Source organism: Geotrypetes seraphini, chromosome 3 (genome assembly GCF_902459505.1).
Source record: "Geotrypetes seraphini chromosome 3, aGeoSer1.1, whole genome shotgun sequence".
NCBI lineage: Eukaryota > Metazoa > Chordata > Amphibia > Gymnophiona > Dermophiidae > Geotrypetes > Geotrypetes seraphini.
Genome location: NC_047086.1, coordinates 315834330 through 315858352, shown reverse-complemented (window position 1 = coordinate 315858352; position 24023 = coordinate 315834330). Strand labels below are relative to the sequence as shown.

At 40.3% G+C, this 24023-nt stretch overlaps 1 protein-coding gene across 11 annotated transcripts in view; it reads left to right on the top strand.

The window, feature by feature from the left end:
* The window catches only part of PLCB1 (phospholipase C beta 1), a 1208816-nt gene that overhangs the window by 871717 nt on the left and 313076 nt on the right, over positions 1-24023 (top strand). For all 11 annotated transcript variants that reach the window (XM_033937380.1, XM_033937379.1, XM_033937383.1 and 8 more), the window contains 3 exons: positions 3376-3480; positions 9068-9177; positions 17885-18017. In XM_033937380.1, the coding sequence (XP_033793271.1) occupies positions 3376-3480; positions 9068-9177; positions 17885-18017 (348 nt within the window). The remainder of the gene's footprint in view (positions 1-3375; positions 3481-9067; positions 9178-17884; positions 18018-24023) is intronic.

Genomic DNA, 24023 nt, shown 5'->3' with positions numbered 1-24023 from the left:
ATGGAAGGGATCCCACTTATACACTTCAATTATAGAATATTCTTAAGGTATGTGTGTCCCTGCTGCACCTAGATGCTCACATGCCAGCTCTGTGGCTGGTATAACTACTGTATGGTCAACTAAATCTTATATAGAGGGGTTATGCTAGTATTCATTAACAGAACCTGGGTGCCTAGGTTTCATTTTCTTACAGGCTTTTGCCATGAGCTCTTGGGCCATCTAAATGATCCCAGTTGTAGAATTGCTCCCCATACATTTGATAAAGTTAAACTTGAAATACTGCTCTGGTAACACCACAGTCTCATAAGAATTACTGGCATTCTCAGTTCTCATTTTCATAGTCAATTATTCTAGAAATGTGAAAACTAGGGTTACCAAATTTTACATGAGTAAAATCCAGACACGTGGCCCCGCCCACAGCCCCGTCCAGTTCTGCCCATCATGCCCCATTCTACCCCAGCTCCGCCCCCAAACCTCTTCTCAATCTCAGAGCCGTGTTGGGAGGGCCCCGGAGCATGCGTGGGTGTGACGTGATTACATCACACCCCTGTGTGCATGCATGTGATGTCACCATGTTGCATCTGCGCATGCACAGATGCGGCCCTGAGCTCAAAGCTTTTCAAAACCCGAAGTGCCAGGTTTTGAAAAGCCTTCCAGATGCCTGGACAGTCCTCTAAAAAGAGGGCATGTCCAGGTAAATCCGGATGACTGTGGTAACCCTAGTGAAAGCAAATGTTAGATAGCATATGGAGAAGAATTCAAACCTCCAGAAAAAGGCATGGAGAAGTATCAGACTATTTTACAAGGGAACATTATGCAAAATAAATACAAAATTACACATATAAGTCCCTCCACGCACAGAGGAAGCAGTGATTTTAGAAAACTGCATGATAGGTAAAAATGTTAAAATCCACGCCCTTACATACACACATATACATGGAAGCATCTCTCAAAAATCTCTGCTTTCATTATAGAGGGCCTGATCCTAACACTGGTGGCCACTCCTCAGTATGGACCCATACCCCCACACAGACATACACACGGTCAGACAACCCTCTTTCTGTAGCTTCACCCCTCACAGCAGATACCTCCCAGATGGCCACAACTGCCTGCGACAGGCCTTTTCTCATCATGCCATGCTCTCCACTTGGCTACAATCCCCAACAACCTCCCCACAATGACTACCTTCTCCACCCCACCCCCCTTTCAGGCAACAACCCACCTCAAGGCAGCTCTCTGCTACTCTCCACACCGGTCATACCAGGGCCCCTGGTGTCCCTGAGAGGCAGAAGCAATTCCTAATTCCTCCAATGACAATGATCCCAGGTCTCATATTGGATGCTGAGATCTCTAGAGGTAGTATCATGGTATTGCCACTAGGGATTAAGCTTCAATGAGGCCTCGCATAAACCACACATACAAATCAAATTTTTTAGGCATAGTGTCACAAAAAGTCTCTTTAAATGATGTAAGCTAAATTTCAAAAGGGGTACTGCCCCAAAATTTTCTTTGAAAATGATTTAATATTAAGCATATATGTAAAAAAGAGTGCACATAATTTTCACCTGCTATTTATGCTTGGATACCTTCCCTGTTGATTAGCCCTGCCCCCAGCAGAGCTGATTGCAGGAGCTAATCCCTTTGTGGGTTTTGCTGTTCCTGGCCTGGTGCCTGCTGGGCCTTGTAGTTCTTTGCTTTTAGCCTTCCCTACACTGGAACTAGGCAAGTATAATCGGGTCAGTTTGGGGCTGCCTTTCACTGGGGATACATTCTGCAGGGCAGTTTCCCTAACCTTCCTGCTTCTAGGAGCAGGTTTCGGGATATTTGTAGAGTTTCAAGTTTCAAGTTTTATTGTGTTTAATATACCGACCATCAACATGTATCTGGCCGGTTTACAATGCTAAAAAAAGAAAAAAAAAAACCATAAAAAGTAAAACAATAATTATATATATATGGGGAGGAGTGAACATTAAAAGACAATAGACATGGACTTACATGAATTTGAGGGTATTAGGGTGATGGAAAGGTCAATAAATACATTATTAAAATGAAAGTTAAAAGAAGGGAAGAGAGGGGAAGGATATAACATCAGGGATAAGGTCGCTTCGTGAAAGCGGTTGAGATGATTTTACTGGTTTTGGGGAAGGAAGTATTTAGAGATTATGATATGCATCTTGAAAAAGAAATGTTTTTAGTTTGGTCTTGAATTTATCAAGAAGATTTTCATGATGAAGTTGAGATGGCATGGCGTTCCATAAGGTTGGGGCAGCTACAGAGAAGTTAATTTTCCTAGTGTAATAGACTCTCCCTGTCACAATACCTATTTTTGTCCCACCTTGTATGTGTATCTATCTATATAAATGCAGGGCAGGATTAATTTGTCAAGGGCCCCTAGGCACACAAGTACACTGGGCCCCCTGCCTTGCCCCACCCCACCAGGCACCCAGGCGGAAACAGGAAGCTGCGTCAGAGGGAAGCTTTGGGCAAGCAGCATCGCTTGCAAAATTACAGATCCCGTTGCCTTTCTTACCTGCGTTGCTTGCTTGTCTTACTTTCCGTAAATGGGGGGGGGGGGGGCGCGTTACCGATCGGGGGGGCCTGTGTTGCCAATCGTGGGGGCCCGTGTTGCCGATTGATGCTGGAGAGGCCCATCGCCGTTTGGAAAAAAACAATGTCGATGCCCTCCTTCATCGGGCCCCCCCTGACCATTTTGGGCCCTAGGCATTTGCCTACTTGGCCTATTGGTTAATCTTGCCTTGTATAGATATGACAAGTATTGGGATGGGGGTCTGCTATCCTGTGTTGCTGCAGCTGAGAACACACAAATGTTCCAGCGAGAGCAGCACTAAAGAAATATGTGCTGTTGAAATCCCACAATTATTGTTCTTTTTTAAAATGGCATAGTACTGTTCCATTTTGCTGTGACTTCTTAAATAGTCCCTACAGTGCTTTCTCTCATGAATACGTTCAATGTAAAAAAAAAACTATCTGTATTTATACACAACTCTGCCTCTTCCCTAAAGGATGAAGGTATATATTAAAGAAAATCCTTGAGGTGCCCAAGATCTTGAATCCAATGCCTTAAGATTGAAGAAAAGATAAAAACAACCTTTTCAGTGACTCTCCATTACCCAAGGTCTCCGTTTTCTCAAAAAGCATGCCATGGTGAATTGTATAAGATGATGCTAATAGACCAAGGAGGATCAGAAATCCTGACCTTCCTCAATCTAATAGCAATGTCAAGGCAAACACTTTTTCTGTGCTATGTCTAGAATGAAACCTGAAATAAGCTTAACTGGGTCGCCATTACTTACAAATGCTCTTGACCTGCCAACCTATCTTTCTCTTCCTTACTCTGCTGTTCGTATTTGGCAGGGTATCATTACATCTGTTTGAGGAACGAGAAGAATCTGCCTTTAATGTTACCAGCAGTCTTTGCGCTTATAGAAGTTAAGGATTATGTTCCAGATACTTTTGCAGGTATGTTTTCATGTATTATAAAGCAAATTACAAACTTGAGGTAAAAATAATACTTTTTGCATTAATTTCCACACCCTACTTCAATTTTGGTTTGGAAGATGACTGGGCGAATCATGAAGGACAAACCCCCCAGCTTATACAGATGGTGCCCCAACTCGCATACCGAAATTTGGGTACATGCCCAAGTTGGATGTACATCTTAATTGAGAAACAAGCCATTAACTCGAAATAATTGGGTGCTAAACCAGAAACAAGATACCATATTAAGAGTATCATATTAAGAGGTTATAGTAGTTTGTCTATTTCTGCACATTAAACCACTCACTATCAAATTTTTTGGAATACTTTCTGTCAGATGGAGTGGAAGAGAGTGGGCATGGAAACACTAGCCAATGACCACATGTTAACTGGTTAATGCAAAGTTAATTCAGGGCCACTTATTGCTTCCTAAATAACTGGCGTTAACTGCCGGATTCTGTGTAGGATGCCTTCTGCTGGGCACAACATTTTGGATGCAGATCATAGATCCGTACATAAACTAATTAAGCAATAGCAAGCAATTATTGGCATTCAGAAGTTATCAGTAATTATGAGTTAAGTGTAAATCTGCCCTAAGCCCTATTCTATAAAATGTGTGCCTCCATTTCACTCTGATACTTTTGGAACAGCACTTTTTTTCAGTCTGGTGCATTTTCTATCAGTTTTGATTACACTTTTTAAAAAACTGTGCTCGGTGCAATTGATTTCAAATGCATGTTGGGGAAAATGTCATGTAGATTTTACTAAAATTTAGAGTAAATGCTCATTATAAACACCAAACAAATGCATTCAGGTACACATCAATTTACGAAGAGCCAGCAAGTTACTCACTGTTATTAATTAACAAGTGTAGAAAAGACCTCAGCGTCTCGTTGGATTAAACAGACAAATCCTCCGGACTCAGCAGCTTCAAATAAAAAAATTTAAAGGTGCAGACACATCCTCGGTCATTAAAAACTCCACTGTTCTAATCATTATTTTGTTTGAGGAAAAAGAGAAGAAATAAAGGTTCTGGCTTGATATTCTAAACTGTACCCACCCCTTGACGGCTGAGCTTATTCCCCTGACAAAGCTTATTGTAGCAAAAGAGGGGCCCTGTCTGGAGTTGGCTAAAAGGAGTCCGTAGGAGATTAATCCGGGCCCTTTGCTGTCTTTAGACCCTGCTAACACATCATCTACCAAAGAACCTTGCAACCGATAAGTTTTCTATTTTTTTGTTTTGAGTTTTTTCTGATTAAGAAGATAATTTATAAAAGTGGAGAGTCAAAATATGCTCTGTATCGATGTAGATTTTTAACTCAAATAAAATAATGACTAGAACAGTGGAGTTTTTAATGACCGAGGATGTGTCTGCACTTTTAAATTTTTTTATTTGAAGCTGCTGAGTCCGGAGGATTTGTCTGTTTAATCCAACGTGACGCTGAGGTCTTTTCTCCATTTATTAATTGATAACAGTGAGTAACTTGCTGGCTCTTCGTAAATTGATGTGTACCTGAATGCTTTTGGTGTTTATGTAGATTTTACTGTCATTGTGTGACTTTATCCTTCATACTAAAAAACAAAAAGGAGAAAAATAAAATAAAACAGGAAGGGGTCCAAGAGACTGCTATAAAGTTTTAAAAGGAACAAAGACTCAGTATTAGTACCCAACTTAATCTACCTACTCTGTAGCAGTGAATGGCAGACAACAGGGTGATCTTCTGTTAACCTTCCATGACCACAGAAAAAAAAAGATAGTACAAGATGAATACTATTCCAGAGTGCCAGGATTGAGGGGGTTAGGGCCTTGGCTTGTAAATATCCACCAACTGGTTAACTTGCTTATTGGTGGCTGTTGGATCATTTTCAATGGCACTTAATTAGCTATCTAATCTAATCTTTGATTTTTTTTATACCAATTCATCCCAACAGGAGGGTTCGACCCGATTAACAAAATATTAATAAAATTATACAGGAGATTAGAACAGAAACTATATCTTTTAGGCTAGAATTTTATCTTTTATGTGCACGACGGAAGAGGGGGGCTTGGGTGTGATTTTATATGATAATCTTAAGGTGACGGCGAAGGCTAGAAGGATTCTAGGTTGCATAGGGAGAGGTATGGCCAGTAGGAAAAAGGAGGTATTGATGCCTCTGGTGAGACCTCATTTAGAATATTGTGTACAATTCTGGAGGCCACACCTTCAAAAAGATATCCAGAGGAAGGCTACTAAAATGGTGTGTGATCTTCATGATAAGGCGTATGGGGACAGACTTAAAGAGCTCAATCTGTATACTTTGGAGGAAAGGCGGGAGAGGGGAGATATGAAAGAGACGTTTAAATACCTACATAATATGAATGTGCATGAGTCAAGTGTCTTTCATTTGAAAGGAAACTCTGCACTGAGAGGGCATAGCATGAAGTTAAGAGATGATAGGCTCCGGAGTAATCTGAGGAAATACTTTTTTACCGAAAGGGTGGTAGATGCATGGAACAGTCACCCGGTAAAGGTGGTGGAAACAGAGACTGTGTCTAAATTCAAGAGGGCCTGGGATAGGCACGTGGGATCTCTTAGAGAGAGAAAGAGATAATGGTTACTGTGGATGGGCAGACTAGACGTGCCATTTGGCCTTTATCTGCTGTCATGTTTCTCTGATTATTTGAAAAAGAAGGATCATTAGTAAATTTAGTAAATGAATAAATTTCTGAAATAAATATGTCTTCAGTACTTTTCGAAAAGTGACAGGCATTAATGCTGAAGTGCAAACCAGCAACAAATCACCAGAGAAGACAATCCACCCCTGTTATTCAACACTCCTGGCCAGCCAAATAGCATTTAGCCAGCTATCTGCCAATATTCAGCGTGAGATAGCTGGCTATCCAGTGGTGTAGGTGGGGTGGGGGAGGGGGGCGCTGGCACCGCTCCTCCTCTCCCTTCCCACTCCTCCACCTGCTGTTCGCATGAACTCGCACCCCTTCCCCGTACCTTTATAATTTTGGCGCAAGCAACGAAGAACTTGCTGCCCATGTCGGCTTCGGCATTTTTGCCATTGTCACTTCAGGCTCGCGCCAAAGATAAAAAGGTTCAGTGTTTTGCCGACCGCTGCCTGAGATAAGCTCAGAAATTGAATGCTGGTCTATTTCTGGGCTCTGGCATTGATTTTCCAGGTTTACGGATCCAGCTATGTTTCCTGATATTCAGCAATTAACCAGCAATGGCAAACTACATAAAGATAGGACTGATGTTTATGTGGTACTATTTATACAGTTGCCTTGGCCTGTTAATACTGAATGTCAGCACTTAACTGGCCAAGTGAAATTCTGTCCCTGGGATGCCCCCAAAGTAGCTGTTTTCAAATTGGTTGTTAACCGGACATTTTCAGCAGTACACTTCCCCCTCCAAATTTGAGGGAATTAGGGGCAGAGTCAGCCCGTGAATATGGAAGAATTGCGACTAGCTGACTCTGACCCACCCCACCTCCCAGACCTCTCCACATCTTACCTGGTGGTCTAGTGGTGAAGCAGGGCAGAAGCGATCTTCCTACACTGCTTCCCCATGCAAAGCCATGAACATAAATGGCTGCTGTGATGTCACACTGTAGTCTCATGAGACCATGGGAACTCACACCAACTATTTTTGTCCATGGCTCACTCCTGTCCCACTTCACCACTAGACCACCAGGTAACATGTCTGGGAGGTGGGAAGGAGATGGGAGTGGGTCAGGGTGTAGACACTCACAAATAATCAAAGTTGTGAGTCCTAAACTCACAAATTTGGAGGGAGAAGTGTATTTTCTAGTTAAGTGCCACTAAATATGACAGGTTAGCCCTCAACAAACAATCTAACTATCCTGGTGCTGAGCTCCTATGTTAGGTTCTTAAAGGAACTCTATTTTCAGACAGAATTATGAGCCTAAATTTTCAGATGAAGTTATGCTTACAAATTTAGGCCTGCTATTCTGTTGCCCAGATTTATGAACCTAATTTATGAGCCTGGTGCTGAAAATTAGTGTTAAGCTCCTAGTTTTTTCCCTTCCCTAAATCCATCTTAGTTGCCAAGGAGAATAGGGTAATTCTAAATATTAAGTAGGCACTCAGCCCCAGTAAGTTTTCAAAGAGGCCACTTTAGGAGCACAACTCTTAAAGTCAGCAACGTAAATCGTTTGAAAATCAGGACCCAGAGTAATATGTGGAGCCTACAATTAAAACTTAATTTGTTCTACACAGAAAGTATCAGCTCAGTATTTAGTCCTAGATATTCAATGCCAGGTCATATTCAGGCACCAATCCTAAATAATCTGGGTCAACAGTGGTACTTTAAAGTTATGTGGATACAACTGCTATTTAGTGCCGTACCCGTATAGATAACTGGGCAGAGTTTGGACTCCTATTCAAACAGACAAATTTGCCTGGTTAGCAGTGTGGGCACTCACACTGAATATTGCCATTGCATGCATAACTTCTTGGAATGCTCTGAAGCTACTCTCAGGTTGCCCCAGTACTACCCAGATAGCACCATGGCAATCAGAGTGGATATTCAGTAACACTGTCTTGTTAAGTTTGACTGAATACCCCCCTCCTGATCCACTCAACATGATTTAACTGGGTGGGAACCTATCCCACTAGGCTAAAAATGTTTTGAATATCAAGCCCTATGAATTTTTTTTTTTCTTTTAATAACTCTGATGTGCAGCTTTGATTTCTTATTTTCTTTGGGATCTTTTACTAAGCTATGGTAAAGTTACCTTAGTGCGCCCTTACATGTGTATTTTCTGCACACTAAGGCCATTTTTACTAGAGCAGGAAAATGGCCGATTTTCGCCTCTTAATGGCCATGGGTTAATGTTGTCATTAGTGTGCAGCCATTAGAAAGATTCATCTAATGAGCATTTACCAACACCTATTTTGTAGGTACTCCTGTGCTAACGGTAATGTAGCTGTGCTGAATAGCGCAGGAAGACCCACTTCCTGCCCCCAAGACATGCCCCCTCCAATAAAATGTTAAAATATTTGTTAACGTGCTGTTAGCAACCACAGATTTGGAGCTAAACACAGGATGCCTGAGCTTACTGCATCTTATTAGTGGGACACAGTTCGTATTCACAATATTGTGCCGATAAGGCGAACTATCTAAAAAATCAGTTATGTGTATCACAGAAACCTAACGTTCTAGCTGAATTTCAATTACAGATCTGAAATCAGTATCATTAAATGATCTAAGAACACTTCTTAAGTTCTCAGTAGCAAAGCAAACCATTTTTTTTTTTGTTTGTTGTTGATCAGTGTAATTTCCTAATAAATGGGCCCCTTTAACATCGAATGCTGGGTTTTACTAAACCACAAAAGAGTTTCTTACTGTGGGCCAGCAAGGTAAATGCTCCAACGCTTATAGGAATTGAATGAGTGTAAGAGCATTTACCTCGTCGGCCTGTGGTAAGAAGCTCTTCTGCAGTTTAGTAAATTTGGGATTATAATGATTCAAGTAAAGATATTTTTTCTCACACAGACAATAAAGACAAGCCTTTATGATCATATTATATATGAAAGTATTTTTTGCTTAATTTTTAGATGTGATTGAAGCATTATCCAACCCAATAAAATATGTAAATCTAATGGAGCAAAGAGCTAGACAGCTGGTAGCCTTGACACTGGAAGATGAAGAAGAACCGAAAAAAGAGGTAGGGAATAATTTCATCTTTGCCAATATGAGAAAGAGTCTTGAATTTGGTACATTTAAGACAATGGTGATTTCTCAGTTACCCTACTCACTGTGCTCTTCAAATCTTTAGTCAGGGAACGAGTAAATCTTTTCCATGTTCATTCAGTTTTAGTCTTTTTTCAAAGAACAACAGCAGTGGTGTTATTTGTAATTTAGACTTTTATTGATATGAAGTTAAGATACCTTTATGATCAAAATTAGTACACGACTTAAAGTTCCTTCTGTGAGGGTAATTTTATAAATCATTTTCATACATAAAATGCTGATTTATGCTTATAAATTGGCTCTTATAAAATGAGGTTGCCCCCTAAAATTGTGTACAGTGCAAGCTAGTGTATATTTTTGTATGAGGTATAATAGACTTGTTTAGAGGCAGAGTTCGGGTGGAGGGTGCATGGAGTCGCAATTTGGGCTTGTATTTTTATAAAAGATACTTGATGTATGGGCTTACATTTCACCTATTCTCAAGCAGGCATTATGGGCAGTATTCTGGGTGCCCAATATAGAATCACATTTAGTGCCAATTCCTGCTCCTAAACTTTGGGCGCCAGACTTACTCCTGTTGAAATGCTGGCACCCTAGTTGGGCATGCTGACCCAGTATTCTATAACTACGTGTGCAATGCTTTGGAATACTCCTCCTGACATGCACATGGCCATCCCATGGCCACACCCCTTTTGAGATACACACTAAGGGATCTAGGTGCCCTGCCTTATAGAATAGCGCATACCCAAATATGCATACAAAATCTAATGGGTGCCAATTAACGTCAATAATTGGTTGCTAACACTCAATTATGGATGGTTCAGAACTTATTATTCAATTAATTTATGTGTGCAACTCAGGATCATGCCCAAATTTGGGTATGCAACTCTGAGTGGCATATATAAAACCAAGGCGTATGTCCACTCTTTCAAAAAGATATAAAAAGGATTGGGTCGGTCCAGAGGAAGGCTACTAAAATGGTACATGGTCTTTGTCATAAGGTTTATGGGGACAGACTTAAAGATCTCAATATATATACTTTGGAGGAAAGGTGGGAGAGGGGAAATATGATGGAGATGTTTAAATACCTACGTGGCATAAATGCGCATGAGTTGAGTCTCTTTCATTTGAAAGGAAGTTCCAGAATGATAGGGCATAGGATGAAGTTAAGCGGTGATAGGCTCAGGAGTAATCTAAGGAAATACTTTTTTATAGAAAAGGTGGTAGGTGCATAGAATAGTCTGCCAGAAGAGGTGGTGGAGATAGAGACTGTGTCTGAATTCAAGAAAGTCTAGGATAGGCACGTGGGATCTTTTACAGAGAGGAAGAGATAATGGTTACTGTGGATGGGCCATTTGGCCTTTATCTTCCATCATGTTTCTAGGTTTCTAATATTTCTGTCAGTATTTGTGCTAGCAAATAGAGTCTAGTTGTCCTTTATAGAAGTTTCTGCTATACTAAAGAGGTTAGCAGTTTCTAATGATGCTTCTGGCATACCTCTTCTCAGAACCTCTAGCTTTTAGAAGGATTTGGTAAACTTAGTTTTAAATCAAGGTTGCTTTTCATTTTCTATGGGAATATTGTGTTAACTCCTATCCCTTAAGCCAGTGGTCTCAAACTTGCAGCCCAGGGGCCACATGCGGCTTGCCAGATACTATTTTGAGGCCCTCGGTATGTTAGCATTATTCTGGAACGTTGCGCGTCTCAATGCTGTAACCTCATGCAAGTGCTTTCCTGCTTCTGTATGCGATTTTGAAGTGGAGTGGAGCGAACAATCAGAAGCAATTAAGGAAAAATGTATAAACTATAACGAGTTTTACCTCATGCAAAATTGTCATTTCTTTAATAAGACATTAACTATTTTTTTCTGCGGCCTTCCAAGTACCTACAAATCCAAAATTTGGCCCTGCAAAGGGTTTGAGTTTGAGACCACTGCCTTAAGCTATTGGTTGTGATCATTCCTTACCAGTGCAGCATCTTCAGGTGCTTACTGTCTCTTCATTGTTGCAATGTTCTCCAACAGCTTTTGGGCAGAAGATTTTATGCATAGGATATACTTTTTAATGAGAACAGTTGCCTTACAATCTGTCAAAAATGCTGGAAACATGCTCTCCCAACTGAATGTTTATTATGATGGAATATGTGGTGTTTGGTGTGCAAATATGAACATTATTCAGAGAGGTCAGAGAAATTACATTATCATTTTAAGCTACTACTACCACTACTATTTATTATGTCTATAGATCTGCCAGACTCAAGCAGCACAGTACATTAAACACTCAAGAGACTGCTCAAAAGAGCTTACAAACTAATTAAGGTGGAGACACAGGACAAAAGGTGAATCTATGCATATTGCTCAGGTAGGAATTTACAAGGGGACTGATGAGGCAGATAGAGTGGGGCAGAGTTTCTCAACTTCTTCAAGCCAAGTACCCCCTAACAAATATCAACCGAGTACCCCTGCTCATGCTACGCCCCTGACCCCCACCTCCATATTACTAGTACTAATTGTAATGCAATTTCTTCCATTAATTTTTTCATATGCACACAATATAATCTTATTAATACATAATGATAACCACAAATTTAAAAAACACAAAGCACACTTTATGCATCTCTGACGTCGGAGAGAAGGCTTCTAGGTCAGCCACGTACAGTGTGTAAGAGCCGCTGCCTGCGTGCGGCTGAAAGCCGGAAGGAGCAGCCAAGCTGGATGGCCTTGAAGGAGGTAACTGAGATCCCTCCCTGACCCGGAAGGCTTCCCTCTGCCATCAGCTCTGACATTGGAGGGAAGCCTTCCAGGTTGACTTTGGCTGAGGGGGGAATGCAGGAAGGCGGACATGGGATCCCTGGCGGCGGCCATTAAGGAGGAAGGGGGGTGGGAGACCTGTGCAGTGCCACGTACCCCCAACAAGCGGCTTGCGTACCCCTAAGGGTGCGCATACTGCATGTTGAGAAACTCTGGGGTAGGGGACTTCAGAGGGAATGATACAGATATTGATAGTTTGCAGGTTGGTAGGGTTAGGACTTAAATGCAGCTTCAAAAAGTGGCCTTCAACCTGGATTTGTATACCGCCAGAGAGGGAGCCTGACACACCAAATGAGAAGGTTGTTCCAGGCATATGGCGCAGCAAGGTAGAAAGGACAGAGCTGGAAGTTAGCAGTAGAGGAGAAGAGTACTGACAAGAGAGTCTTATCCAACGAATGGAGTTCTCAGGGTGCAGTGTAGGGAAAGATAAGAGAGAAGAGTTACTGAGGAACTGCGGAGTGAATACACTTGTAGGTTAGTAAGAGGAGTTTGAATTGTTTGCGGAAATGGACAGAAAGCCAGTGAAGCGACTTGAGGAGAGGAGAAACATGAACATAATGACCCTGGCAGAATATGAGGTGTGCATCAGCATTCTGAACAGATTGAATGGGAGAGAGATGGTTTACCAGAAGACCTGCAAGAAGCACTTTGCAGTTATCTAGGCGAGAAATAACAAGAGCATGGATGAGGATCTTGGTGACATGCTCAGAAAGGAAAACCAGATTTTAGCAACATTGTAGAGAATTAATCAACAAGTTTTGACAGTCTTTGGATATGTGAAGGAAAGAGATGAATTGAAGATGACCCTAAGGTTGCAAGCTGACGAGATAGGGAGGACAAGAGTGTTATCCTTTGAAATAGAGAAAGGGAGAAGTGTTTTTAGAAGGAAAGATAAAGAATTCAGTCTTGGCTACATTTAATTTTAGGTGGCGGCGAGACATCCATGTGGCAGTGTCAGACAGGCAGGTTGATATTCGGGCCTGGGTTCCCATAGAAATTTCAGGCTTAGAGAAGTAGATTTGCATGTTGTCCACATAGAGGTGGTACTGGAAGACACGAGAGGAGATTAGAGCACCAAAGAAGTGTAGATCAGTGATTCCCAACCCTGTCCTGGAGGAACACCAGGCCAATCGGGTTTTCAGGCTAGCCCTAATGAATATGCATGAGAGAGATTTGCATATGATGGAAGTGATAGGCATGCAAATTTGCTTCATGCATATTCATTAGGGCTAGTCTGAAAACCCAATTGGCCTGGTGTTCCTCCAGGACAGGGTTGGGAACCACTGGTGTAGATAGAGAAGAGAAGAGGTCCTAGGACAGAACCCTGAGGTACTTCAACCAACAGTGGAATGGCAGTGGAGGAGGATCCTGCAGAGCTTATGTTAAAAGTATGACAGGAAAGATAAGAAGAAAACCATGTGATAACAGAACCCTGAAACCAAAGCGTGGACAGTATATCGATGTGGTGATCTACAGTGTTGAATGTCACAGATAGATCCAGGAGGATGAGGATGGAGTAGAGGCCTTTGGATTTGGCCAGGAGCAGGTCATTGGAGAACGGGTGGTTTCTATTGAATGTAGAGGGCAGAAGCCAAATTGAAGCGACTCAAAGAGTTTGAGATGAAAGAAAGTCATAACAAAGGCTGTGAACATCATGTTCATGTAGGTTGGATAAGAGGGGAGGAGAGAGACAGAACTATTGTAGGAGGAGCAAGTAGTGCAGCGATGGATTTTTGAGGAGTGGTATAACTATGGCACCCATCATGGAATATGTTTAGACAGCTAGTTAATTACTTTAGCTGTTATTTTCATATTTGTTGTCTTTTGTTGTTGAGGGCCGGGGAGGGATGGAAGAGTATACTCTCAGATTCTATATATAGCATTTAATGTTTTGCAGGCAAATTTGGGCACATGCTCAATTTGCGTGCCCAATTTGAGTAATGAGCCAATTAGTGCCAATAATTTGGTCCTAACAATTATTGGCACTAATTGGCAGCAATTTGGTTTTACGCACACATCTTGCCAGGCATTATTCTATAACTGAAAAAGCGGCGTGGCTATGGGAGGTACATGGGTGTGTCAGGGGTGTTCGCTAAAGATCTGAGCGCAAATTTTAAGAAAAGTGGAACTTTATGTAGTCAGTGGCTCTGAGTGACCCCAGGATGGGCTTTAAAAATTTTTTTAAAAAATTTTTTTCTGATCAAGCCCAATCAAATTCTTGGGAAAAACTTCAATTTGCACTGATTTTTCAACTTTAGATTTTTCTGGACAATCCTAATGTGAGGGTTTGCACCAGGTTTCAGTTAGTGTACATCATCATATCCAAATCTGGGTGTGGATCCCTGCGCTGTGTGCTTTTCTAGAAACAGCACTTTGCTGTCTTAGTATGTGTGTGCCTGAATGCGTGCTAATCCATTCTCTCATAGAATGGAATTCTTTTCTATATATGTAGTTTATGATTTTAGGGTATAAACTGCCCAAATCCTTATGTTTGGTATAAGCTGTATATAAAATCATTTTCTCTCCCTTTTACTAAGCCGCAGTAGATGTTTCTACTGCGGCCCAGAGCACTAAATGCTCCAACACTGCTCACAGAATTCCTATAAGCATTGGAGCAGCTTCAGAGCATTTAGCGCCCCAGGCCGCAGTAGAAAACTCTACCACGGCTTAGTAAATAATTATTAATAATAATAATGATAATAATAATAGCTCTCAGTGCTCATTTTCTTCAGCATCCAAATTTCGGTTCTATTTACTGAATCAAGTCCATAATGTTCAGCATTTATGGACTTAAGCATACCTGATTACTAGTCAATAAATCATAAATCACTTTGGGTGAATCTCTTCAAGAAAAGGCAAAAGGTAACAGCAAATTGAATATTTTCATATATATAATTCAATTTCAGAGACAAATTATCCCCCCCTTTTATCAAGCCGCATAAGGGATTTTTATCGCAGACAGCTGCAGTAAAAGCTCCAGTGCTCATAGGAAATCTGTGAGCTCAGAGATTTTACTGCAGCAGTCAGTGATTTTTTAAAAAAAAACCTTATGTAGCTTGATAAAAGAGGGCCTATATGCCATTTTTCTATATAATCACCCTCCTTTTCAACACACTTCTCACACTGTTGCACCAACTTCTTTATTCTATTAGAAAAATATGTTTTTGGTTGTGCCTTCAGCCAAGAATGCACCACTTCTTTGACCTCATTACATCCAAATATTCATCCTCTCAAGGATCCAAACACATGATAATCAGAAGAAGTAAGATGAGGGCTGTATGGAGGATGCTGTAAGATCTGAAATCTCAATCTCCAAATGGAGTCAAGAGTTGCAGTGGCCATGTGAGGGCATGCGTTACCATGAAGGAGAAGAACGCCTTTAGACAAAAGTCCTCTGTGACGGCTCCATATTTATGGCTTCAGCTCCTTCTCCAACATTGCACTGTATCGGGCACTTTGAACTTTGTGACTGGAAATGACTTGTGACTCCATTGTGAAGATTGCCTCTTGCTTTCAAGCTCATAGTAATGTACCCAGCTTTTGTCCCCTGTAAAGATACATGTCAGGAAGCCTTTTCCTTCATTGTTATACCATGCCAAAAAGGCTAAGTCTGCAGACGAATCATCTTGTGCTCATCAGTCAGCATCTTAGGCACCCACCGTGCACACAACTTGCGATACTTGAGAACCTCCATGACAGTGATATGTGCGGATCTGATACTGACATCCAGTTCCCCGGCCAGAACTTCTAAAGTAATGTGTCTGTTTTCAGAAATAATGATGTCAGCCGACCTACCTTCTCATCAGTGATGGCCATACTGGGACGACTGGAGCGTTCCTTATCAGGGATAGATGTTCACCCATTTTTAAATGCATTTACTCACTCGTATACTCTTCTCTTGTCAATGGAGGCATCTCCATACTATTGCAGCATTCTTCTATGAATTTCACGAGGTTTCATACACTCTGACCACAAAAATCTGATGACTGCTTGCTGATGTTCTACTGTACAAACAGCTAAGGGAGCTACCATATTGTATATGGTGCCCTACCAATTAAGCATGCTGGTGTTTGTTTCATGAAATACTGTCAATTTGCTGTTATTTTTTGTCAATGCCTTTATGTAGGTAGTAAAAACAATTCTCATGTCCTGTTGGACATGTAGCTGTCCTATATGTGTAAATCATGAATATTGCCTTTTTATATTTTATTTAATGTTTTTATAGATATACAGATAATGAATATTGTCTTGTCGATGGTCTTATGAAATTTTTTATGAATGCACTTGATACTGGAAGCCGCCTAGATTCTAGGCGATATATAACTATGTTAAATAAATAGATGAAAAATATATCTGGATGATGCCATAGACTTATGGCAACTTGCACAGTGAGGAATTCACCCTGTGATGTTTCACAGCAGAGTACAGGAGTGGTTTGCCATTGCCTTCTCCTGTGCTGTGTATGGCTCCACTATATTGCTGCTGCCCAACATACGGCCCCTCAGCCTACAGCATCTGGTATTCCCAGGTGGTTTCCCATCCAGGTACTTGCCAGGCCTGACCCTGCTTAGCTTCTAATAGTAAGAGCAGGCCTACTCAGGGCAGCTAGGCCATAGGTATACTTACTCCATATATACTGAACTTTAAAAAAATTTACTCTTTAGTACATCAGACCCCTTCAATTATTTCAATTTTCTTTGGCTGCATCAGCTAAAGATAGTTGATCCATACACTTGCAGATGGGGGTAATGGCAAATGCTTCCAGAACTTGAATTCTCAGACTCCTTAACTTTCCATTCACTCATTATCTTCCCCCTTTGAAATTAATCAAGATATGTTTTAAGGATATACTTCAACTTCTATTTGAACTGGGTTTTACTAAATGGCGCTAGAGGTTTTTAGCGCGAGCCGGCGAGGTAAACGCTCCAACGCTCATAGGATTTCTATGAGCGTTGAAGTTGGTGGTCTGCACTAAAAACCTCTAGTGCCATTTAGTAGAAGGAGCCCTTTGTTATCTTCCAAGAACATCTAAAGTAGAGACTCCAGAAAGGGAATTTAATATTCTTAAATCAACTGAGCGCAAGTTTTTGGAATCGTCTCAGAATACAGTAATTAAACGAGCTCCTCTATTGTTATCGTTAGGCTCTACTGAACAAAAGATGCAGATTATGAAGTCATACTTTTCAAAGAAAAATGTACCTTTTTCTGATCAAACTGTACTTATGTTCTCAGACGTGGCCAGATCCACTGAAATGAGGCATAAAGTCTTTCTTTAGTTAAAGCCAAAGAATTTGGTTAGAATTTTGGATTTCGGAGGGTCTTTCTTTTTTAAATTCCCTTGTAAATATTTGGTCAGATATGGGAACAAATCTTTTACATTTTTTTTGATCCATTACACTTGAAAACTTTTCTTTCATGTAATATAGGGGCTCCAGTAATGGAGCCAAAGGAAACAGGTTAAATTGGGTTTATTTAAACATTGTCTCTGGACCAGCAGATGTGGTTACTTTTGTTGAATCTTGTTAAATTTACCTATTAATAATGGCAAAGTAACTCTTAGGTTTTCCTTCCTTGATGTGGACTTGTTTATAATGGGAATGTTTTGTACTATTTCCTCAATTTTCTTTAATGTGTTTTCATGTATAACTGAAAATATTTCAGTTAAAAAGATCCAATGTTACATGCATGCCAGCTTAGTTATAAGAGAATAGCTGTGCACCATACTCCAAATCTTTGGTAGTAAAGTATCATTTTTCATAAAGGTGTTACACTAGTGGTAAGCCATCAAGATCTTTCCATCCCAACCTTAAAGCTACACTACAAATATTAATAAAAAGATTTCTGTGTACTGAACCTTGTCTTCATAACATAGGTTGAATCTGGAGACACACCAGCAGAGGCACACCATGAGGCTCGACCTGCACCAGCTGAAAATGGAGTAAATCATACTGCTACTCTGACCCCTAAACCAATGACCCAGTCTGTCCACCCTCAGCCAACTCCAGGTAAGGACAGGAACTTATCTATGATTTAAGAGGGGCATACAAAAAATTAAAAAGGCAACAAGAAGATAGCAAACAAACAAAAAAAAAAGAGATGTGCAGATATATTCAAAATTGAAAATTTTGCATAGAGTATGTTTGTTAATAAGTACAGTGAGTGATCAAACATAAAAATGACGCATGCATTAGACATTATACTGCAGAATTTTGAGAATTAATGGAGTTTTTTTTCTGACCTAGCTGATATAGAGACATCCAGGTGATATTGATCCCTGGAAGTACTGAGGTCTTTGTCTCCATTAATCTATAGGATTAGTCTGCTTTATTGGTATTTTTTTGTCCTTGTCTCTGGTGTGAAATAATTGAATAATTTTGGTGGAATTTATGCAATTTCGGATATTCAGCTTGTTTAGTTTTTGTTTGACATGCATTAGACATCCATTATACAAATCTAGCAGATTCTTATGAGACTTCCTTCAGAGGTAGAAACATTATCAGAATGTTGGTCAAATATAATAAAATAATTGGAATCCAGTTTGCAATGATTATGCGATATTTTAAGGTAAGTGGTCTACACACCATATACATCGTACTTTAGCAAACATTCATATGAAGAGAATGAGTGCAAACAGGAGAAAAATGCCCACAAATTAACATTAATGCATATGCAACTTTGTTACTATATCAGTTTAATAATTATCACACAGCTGATAAGACGGTAAGATCAGATTGAATGTCCAATGTAAAGGTAAATAGATAAAAATTTATGGCAAGTCAATGGAGACACTTTTAAAACTCACACGCTATGCAGATCTCCAGTGGAACCTCTGTGGTGATCTCAAAGTTGTGTCACTCCAGGGCCTGCAGCTTCGTAATATTGTGCCGATATGGCGAACTGTATAAAAAAATCAGTAATGTGTATCTCAGAAATCTGACGTGCTAACTGAATTTCAATTACAAATCTAAAATCAGCGTCATTAAGGGCTCCTTTTATCAAGCTGAGGTAGGCGGTTAACGCGCGGAATACCGCACGTTCAACCGCCTGCCGCACTAGTCGCTAACGCCTCCATTGACGAGGTGTTAGTTTTTGGTGTGCCACAGGGGTTAGCGCAGGATGAAATGTCCGACGCGCTAATCCCCGTAGCGCACCTTGATAAAAGGAGCCCTAAATTAACTAAGAACACTTACATTTTTTGTTTTGTTTTTTTTGTTGACCAGTGTAATTCCCTAAAACAGTCACATCCAAATTTTCCTTTTTTAATAATGGTTTAACAGACTTGCAATTTGTAACAACTTAGGCATCACACTAGTTTCTAAAGATCAATGTCAAACATGGCACAATACCCCCCATCTAGCTGTTTCATAATGGAAGAAGAACATGGTCCAATTATTGATCTTGTAGAAAATAATAAGTGCAAACATATACCTACATCAGTCTGATATCTTTATAAACTCATTCCACTTCAGAACCTTATGTTGAGAAATAACCTCTTCTAAATTCTTAGAATCCAGCAAACTCTCTTGCAAACCTATACCATCTTTTCCACTAAAAACTGACCAAACCCTTCTACATCAGGACCTGTATTAATTTCAATTTCTTGTATACCACCTCTAAGCCCGAAAATGATCAAACAGTGACAATCAGATACAGAGATATTTTTTTCTGCCCCCAGAGGGCTCACAGTCTAGACAGCAGATATAATGCAGCGCTGGGACACAGACTGAAGGTCTTAAAGGTAGGAGTAATATATTGTAAAGTTGAAAACTCCAGGGCTAGCCACACTTCTAAATAGCAGAGCTGTACACTCAGAGTTGCTCATAATATACAGTATTATTAAGCAATATATTACTGGTAATATATTATTTTTATAAGTAATACATTATTTTTCTCAGCAGCCTACCTAGGGGGGTCCTTTTATTAAGGTACGCTAACTGATTTAGTGCGCGCTAAATGCTAAGATGCCGATAGGATATAATGGATGCCTTAGCATTTAGCGCATGCTAATCTTTAGTGCGCACTAAATCGATTAGCGCACCTTAATAAAAGGACCCCTAGATTAGTAATTGTAGCATATCCCTGTTTCCTAATGAAACTAGTGACTGTTTTATATTACTTTTGGAAAGAACCTAACACATGTTACTTTTAAAAGTAATATATTACCAGTGATATGTTGTCAGTAATATATTACTGGTAATATTACCAGTATTATTACGTTTCTTATCCTTTAATTTCTTTCCTTTGACAATTGGCAGTCTTTCCTCTCTGATTTATTGTCAATTGTTCACTTCTTTTTATTTCCTCAGGAAGATGGAATATTAAATTAAATAAACAATAAACCATAAGACCTTACATAATAATGCAGTATGGGGATCTTTTACTAAGGCACGCTAGCCGATTTAATGTGTGCTAAATGCTAACGCGTCCATAGAATAATAACATGGTAAATGACGGCAGATAAAGACCCGAATGGTCCATCCAGTCTGCCCAACCATATATGCTCCATAAATTAATTATTTAGTTTAAATGGTCCTTTTTCTTAGATATTTGTGGGCCAGAAACCCAGAGCCCTGCCAGGTAGTGTGCATAGGTTCCATCTACTGGAGTCTCCATCAAAGCTCACTCCAGCCCATCTTAACCATCCCAGCCATCGAAGCCCTCCCCAGCCCGTCCTTAACTGAATGTCCATATTCAGGACACAGGCTGTGCAAGCCTGCCCAGTACTGGTCTGAGTTCTTTCAATGTATGCCCATTATTTTCTGATTAGAGATCCTCTGTGTTCATCCCACACTTGTTTGAACCCTGTCACCATTTTCTTCTCCACCACCTCCTTTGGGATCGCATTCCACGCATCAACCACCCTCTCCGTAAAGAAGAATTTCCTAACATTACTCTAGAATCTACCACCCCTCAACTTCAAATTACGCCCTCTGGTTTTACCATTTTCCTTTCTCTGGAATAGATTTTGTTCCAGGTTAATACCTTTCAAGTATTCGAAAGTCTGAATCATATCTCCTCTGTCCCTCCTTTCCTCTAGGGCAGGGGTCTCCAAAGTCCCTCTTTGAGGGCCGCAATCCAATCGGGTTGTCAGGATTTCCCCAATGAATATGCATTGAAAGCAGTGCATGCACATAGATCTCATGCATATTCATTGGGGAAATCCTGAAAACCCGACTGGATTGCGGCCCTCGAGGAGGGACTTTGGGGACCCCTGCTCTAGGGTATACATATTCAGGGTTTCCAGTGTCTCATACATCTTCTGACGCAAACCTCCTACCATTTTTGTCACCTTCCTCTGAACCGCTTTAAGTCTTTTTATATCCTTTGCCAGATACGGTCTCCAAGTGGGGCCTCACCATCTACCTGTACAGGGGTATCAACACCTTTCTTCTACTGGTCATGCCTCTCTTTATACAGCCTAGCATCCTTCTGGCATCAGCCACCGCCTTGTCACACTGTTTCTTTGCCTTTAGATCTTCAGACACTATCACCCCAAGGTCCCTCTCCCCATCCTTTCATGTCAGCCTCTCACCTCCCAGCACATACGGCTCCTTCCAATTTCTAATTCCCAAATGCATTACTCTGCACTTCTTTGCATTGAATTTTAGTTGCCAGATATTAGACCATTCCTCTAACTTTTGCAGATCCTTTTTCATATTTTCCACTCCCTCCTTGGTGTCTACTCTGTTACAAATATTGGTATCCTCCGCAAAAAGGCACACTTTTCCTTCTAACCCTCCGGCAATGTCGCTCACAAACATAGACAGCTTTTTAAGCGGTATATCAAATTTTAAATAAAACTTAAACTTGATATTGAACAGGATCAGCCCCAGCACCGATCCCTGAGGGACTCCACTAGTCACCTTTCCCTCCTCCTAGAAAATTCCATTAACCACCATCCTCTGGTATCTGTCCGTCAACCAGTTTCTAATCCAGTTCACCACTTTGGATCCTAACTTCAGCCCGTCAGGTTTATTCAAGAGCCTTCTATGAGGAACCGTGTCAAAGGCTCTGCTGAAATCTAAGTAAATTACATCTAGCATATGCCCTTGATCCTTTCTTGTGTGTAACTTTGCCAGACAATCTCGGTCCTTCTCCAGGATCTTCTTCCATGAACACAGAACAGAACATGTTTGCTTTTTCCTCATCACTCTCCACATATCGATACATATCATCTTTTAGTCTCACAATTCAATTTTTCATCTTCTTCTTTTCAGTAATATATCGGAAAAAAAATTTTGTCTCCCTTTTTTACATTTCTAGCCATTTGCTCTTCCGCTTGTGCTTTCACCAAACGTATCTCTCTCTTGGCTTCTTTCAGTTTCACCTGGGTGCATTAGTATTTAGTGCATGCTAATATTTAGCGTGCACTAAATCAGCTAGTGAGCCTTAGTAAAAGACCCCCTATAATATTTGCCCACCACTGTGCATCGACTATGAATTCTTAAGAGATACAAGTAAATCCACAAGGCGGCAGCAGTTCTCCATAGAAAAATTCTTTTTGAGTTTACTAGTTCCAAGTTCTTTACTTAATGGTGGTCATTTGCTACAGAGACAGCCAAATTCAAAGCTCAGGCTCAATTTCTTTTAAAACTGATGTTATGTTATGGCAGGAATGATTCTGTTAGATAACATTTGCGCAACCTGTGGTTAAGATTTTTTTTTAATAGTAAACAAGCCCCAGAGGAGGCTGAGCGTTTAGGAGGGTCAGAAATGCCCACAAACACCTGTTTTCAGCACAGTTTTCCACACAAGCTCAGTGCAGTCAGTGGAGACTGGCACTGACACCTGCAAGTAATTTAAATTATTTAAAGGATTTAATGAGTTTGGGAAGTAAAATTAATTACATAATTCAGGTTAATGCAGTGCTATGACATGATTTTAAGTAGTTTTATATATATAAAAAAATAAAAGGGGGTTTTAAGGCTTAATTTTATGTTTCTGTGAGTTTGAGCGCTCTACTGCAAATCTGTAGGCATGAGCTTGCTATATAGAACATTGTCCCACAAACTTTGTCGAGCCGTGACACACTCAATGTAGGCATCCTGAAGTGTGTGGACATCACCATGATGATGTCATGCACATGTGTGATATCATCATGTCAAAGTCTGTGCATGCGCAAAGTCCCTCCAGACATACAGGGGGCAGATGGTGCGGCGATGCCAGGTGCTATCACTCTAGGTGCAAACCTCCCTAGCTACACCACTGGTAGGTGTGATTCTATAAACAGTACTAAGCAATATATTGCTGGTAATATTGTACTTTTATAAGTAATGCATTATTTTTCTCAGCAGCCTACCTAGGAGATCCTTTTATTAAGGTGCGCTAACCGATTTAGCGCGCGCTAAATGCTAAGATGCCCATAGGATATAATGGATGCCTTAGCATTTAGCGCACTCTAATCTTTAGTGCGCACTAAATTGATTAGTGCATCTTAATAAAAGGACCCCTAAATTAGTAATTGTAACATATCCCTGTTTCCTAATGAAACTAGTGACTGTTTTATATTACTTTTGGAAAGAACCTAACACATGTTACTTTTAAAAGTAATATATTACCAGTGATATGTTGTCAGTAATATATTACTATTAATATATTAACTGATGATTGACGGCACCTAGCAGTTATGCACTGTTTATAGAAACAGGGCCTATGCGCATAAATCACAATGCTACCCATGCTGCAACAGACTCTACCCAGAACATGCCTACGCCAAGTACACATACTAGTCTCATCATGCCAACATGAATAGTTTTATGCACAGGGGGAATTTTATAAGAAGTATTACGCATATGTATATCGGCATAGATGTGCAAAATGACTTTTAAATCACTTCCTAAATTAAGGAAGCATTTTAATAATTTATTTTTACAGCATATGCAAATGCTTTCTGCTCTTTCTTGGTTTATTAAATTATTTTTCCCTAAAGACATCACATTATCTCTGCTATACTGACTGGATAGCTATTTTCAAAATGATTTGCCAGAGATATAAAGGGGCTGAAAAGTGTG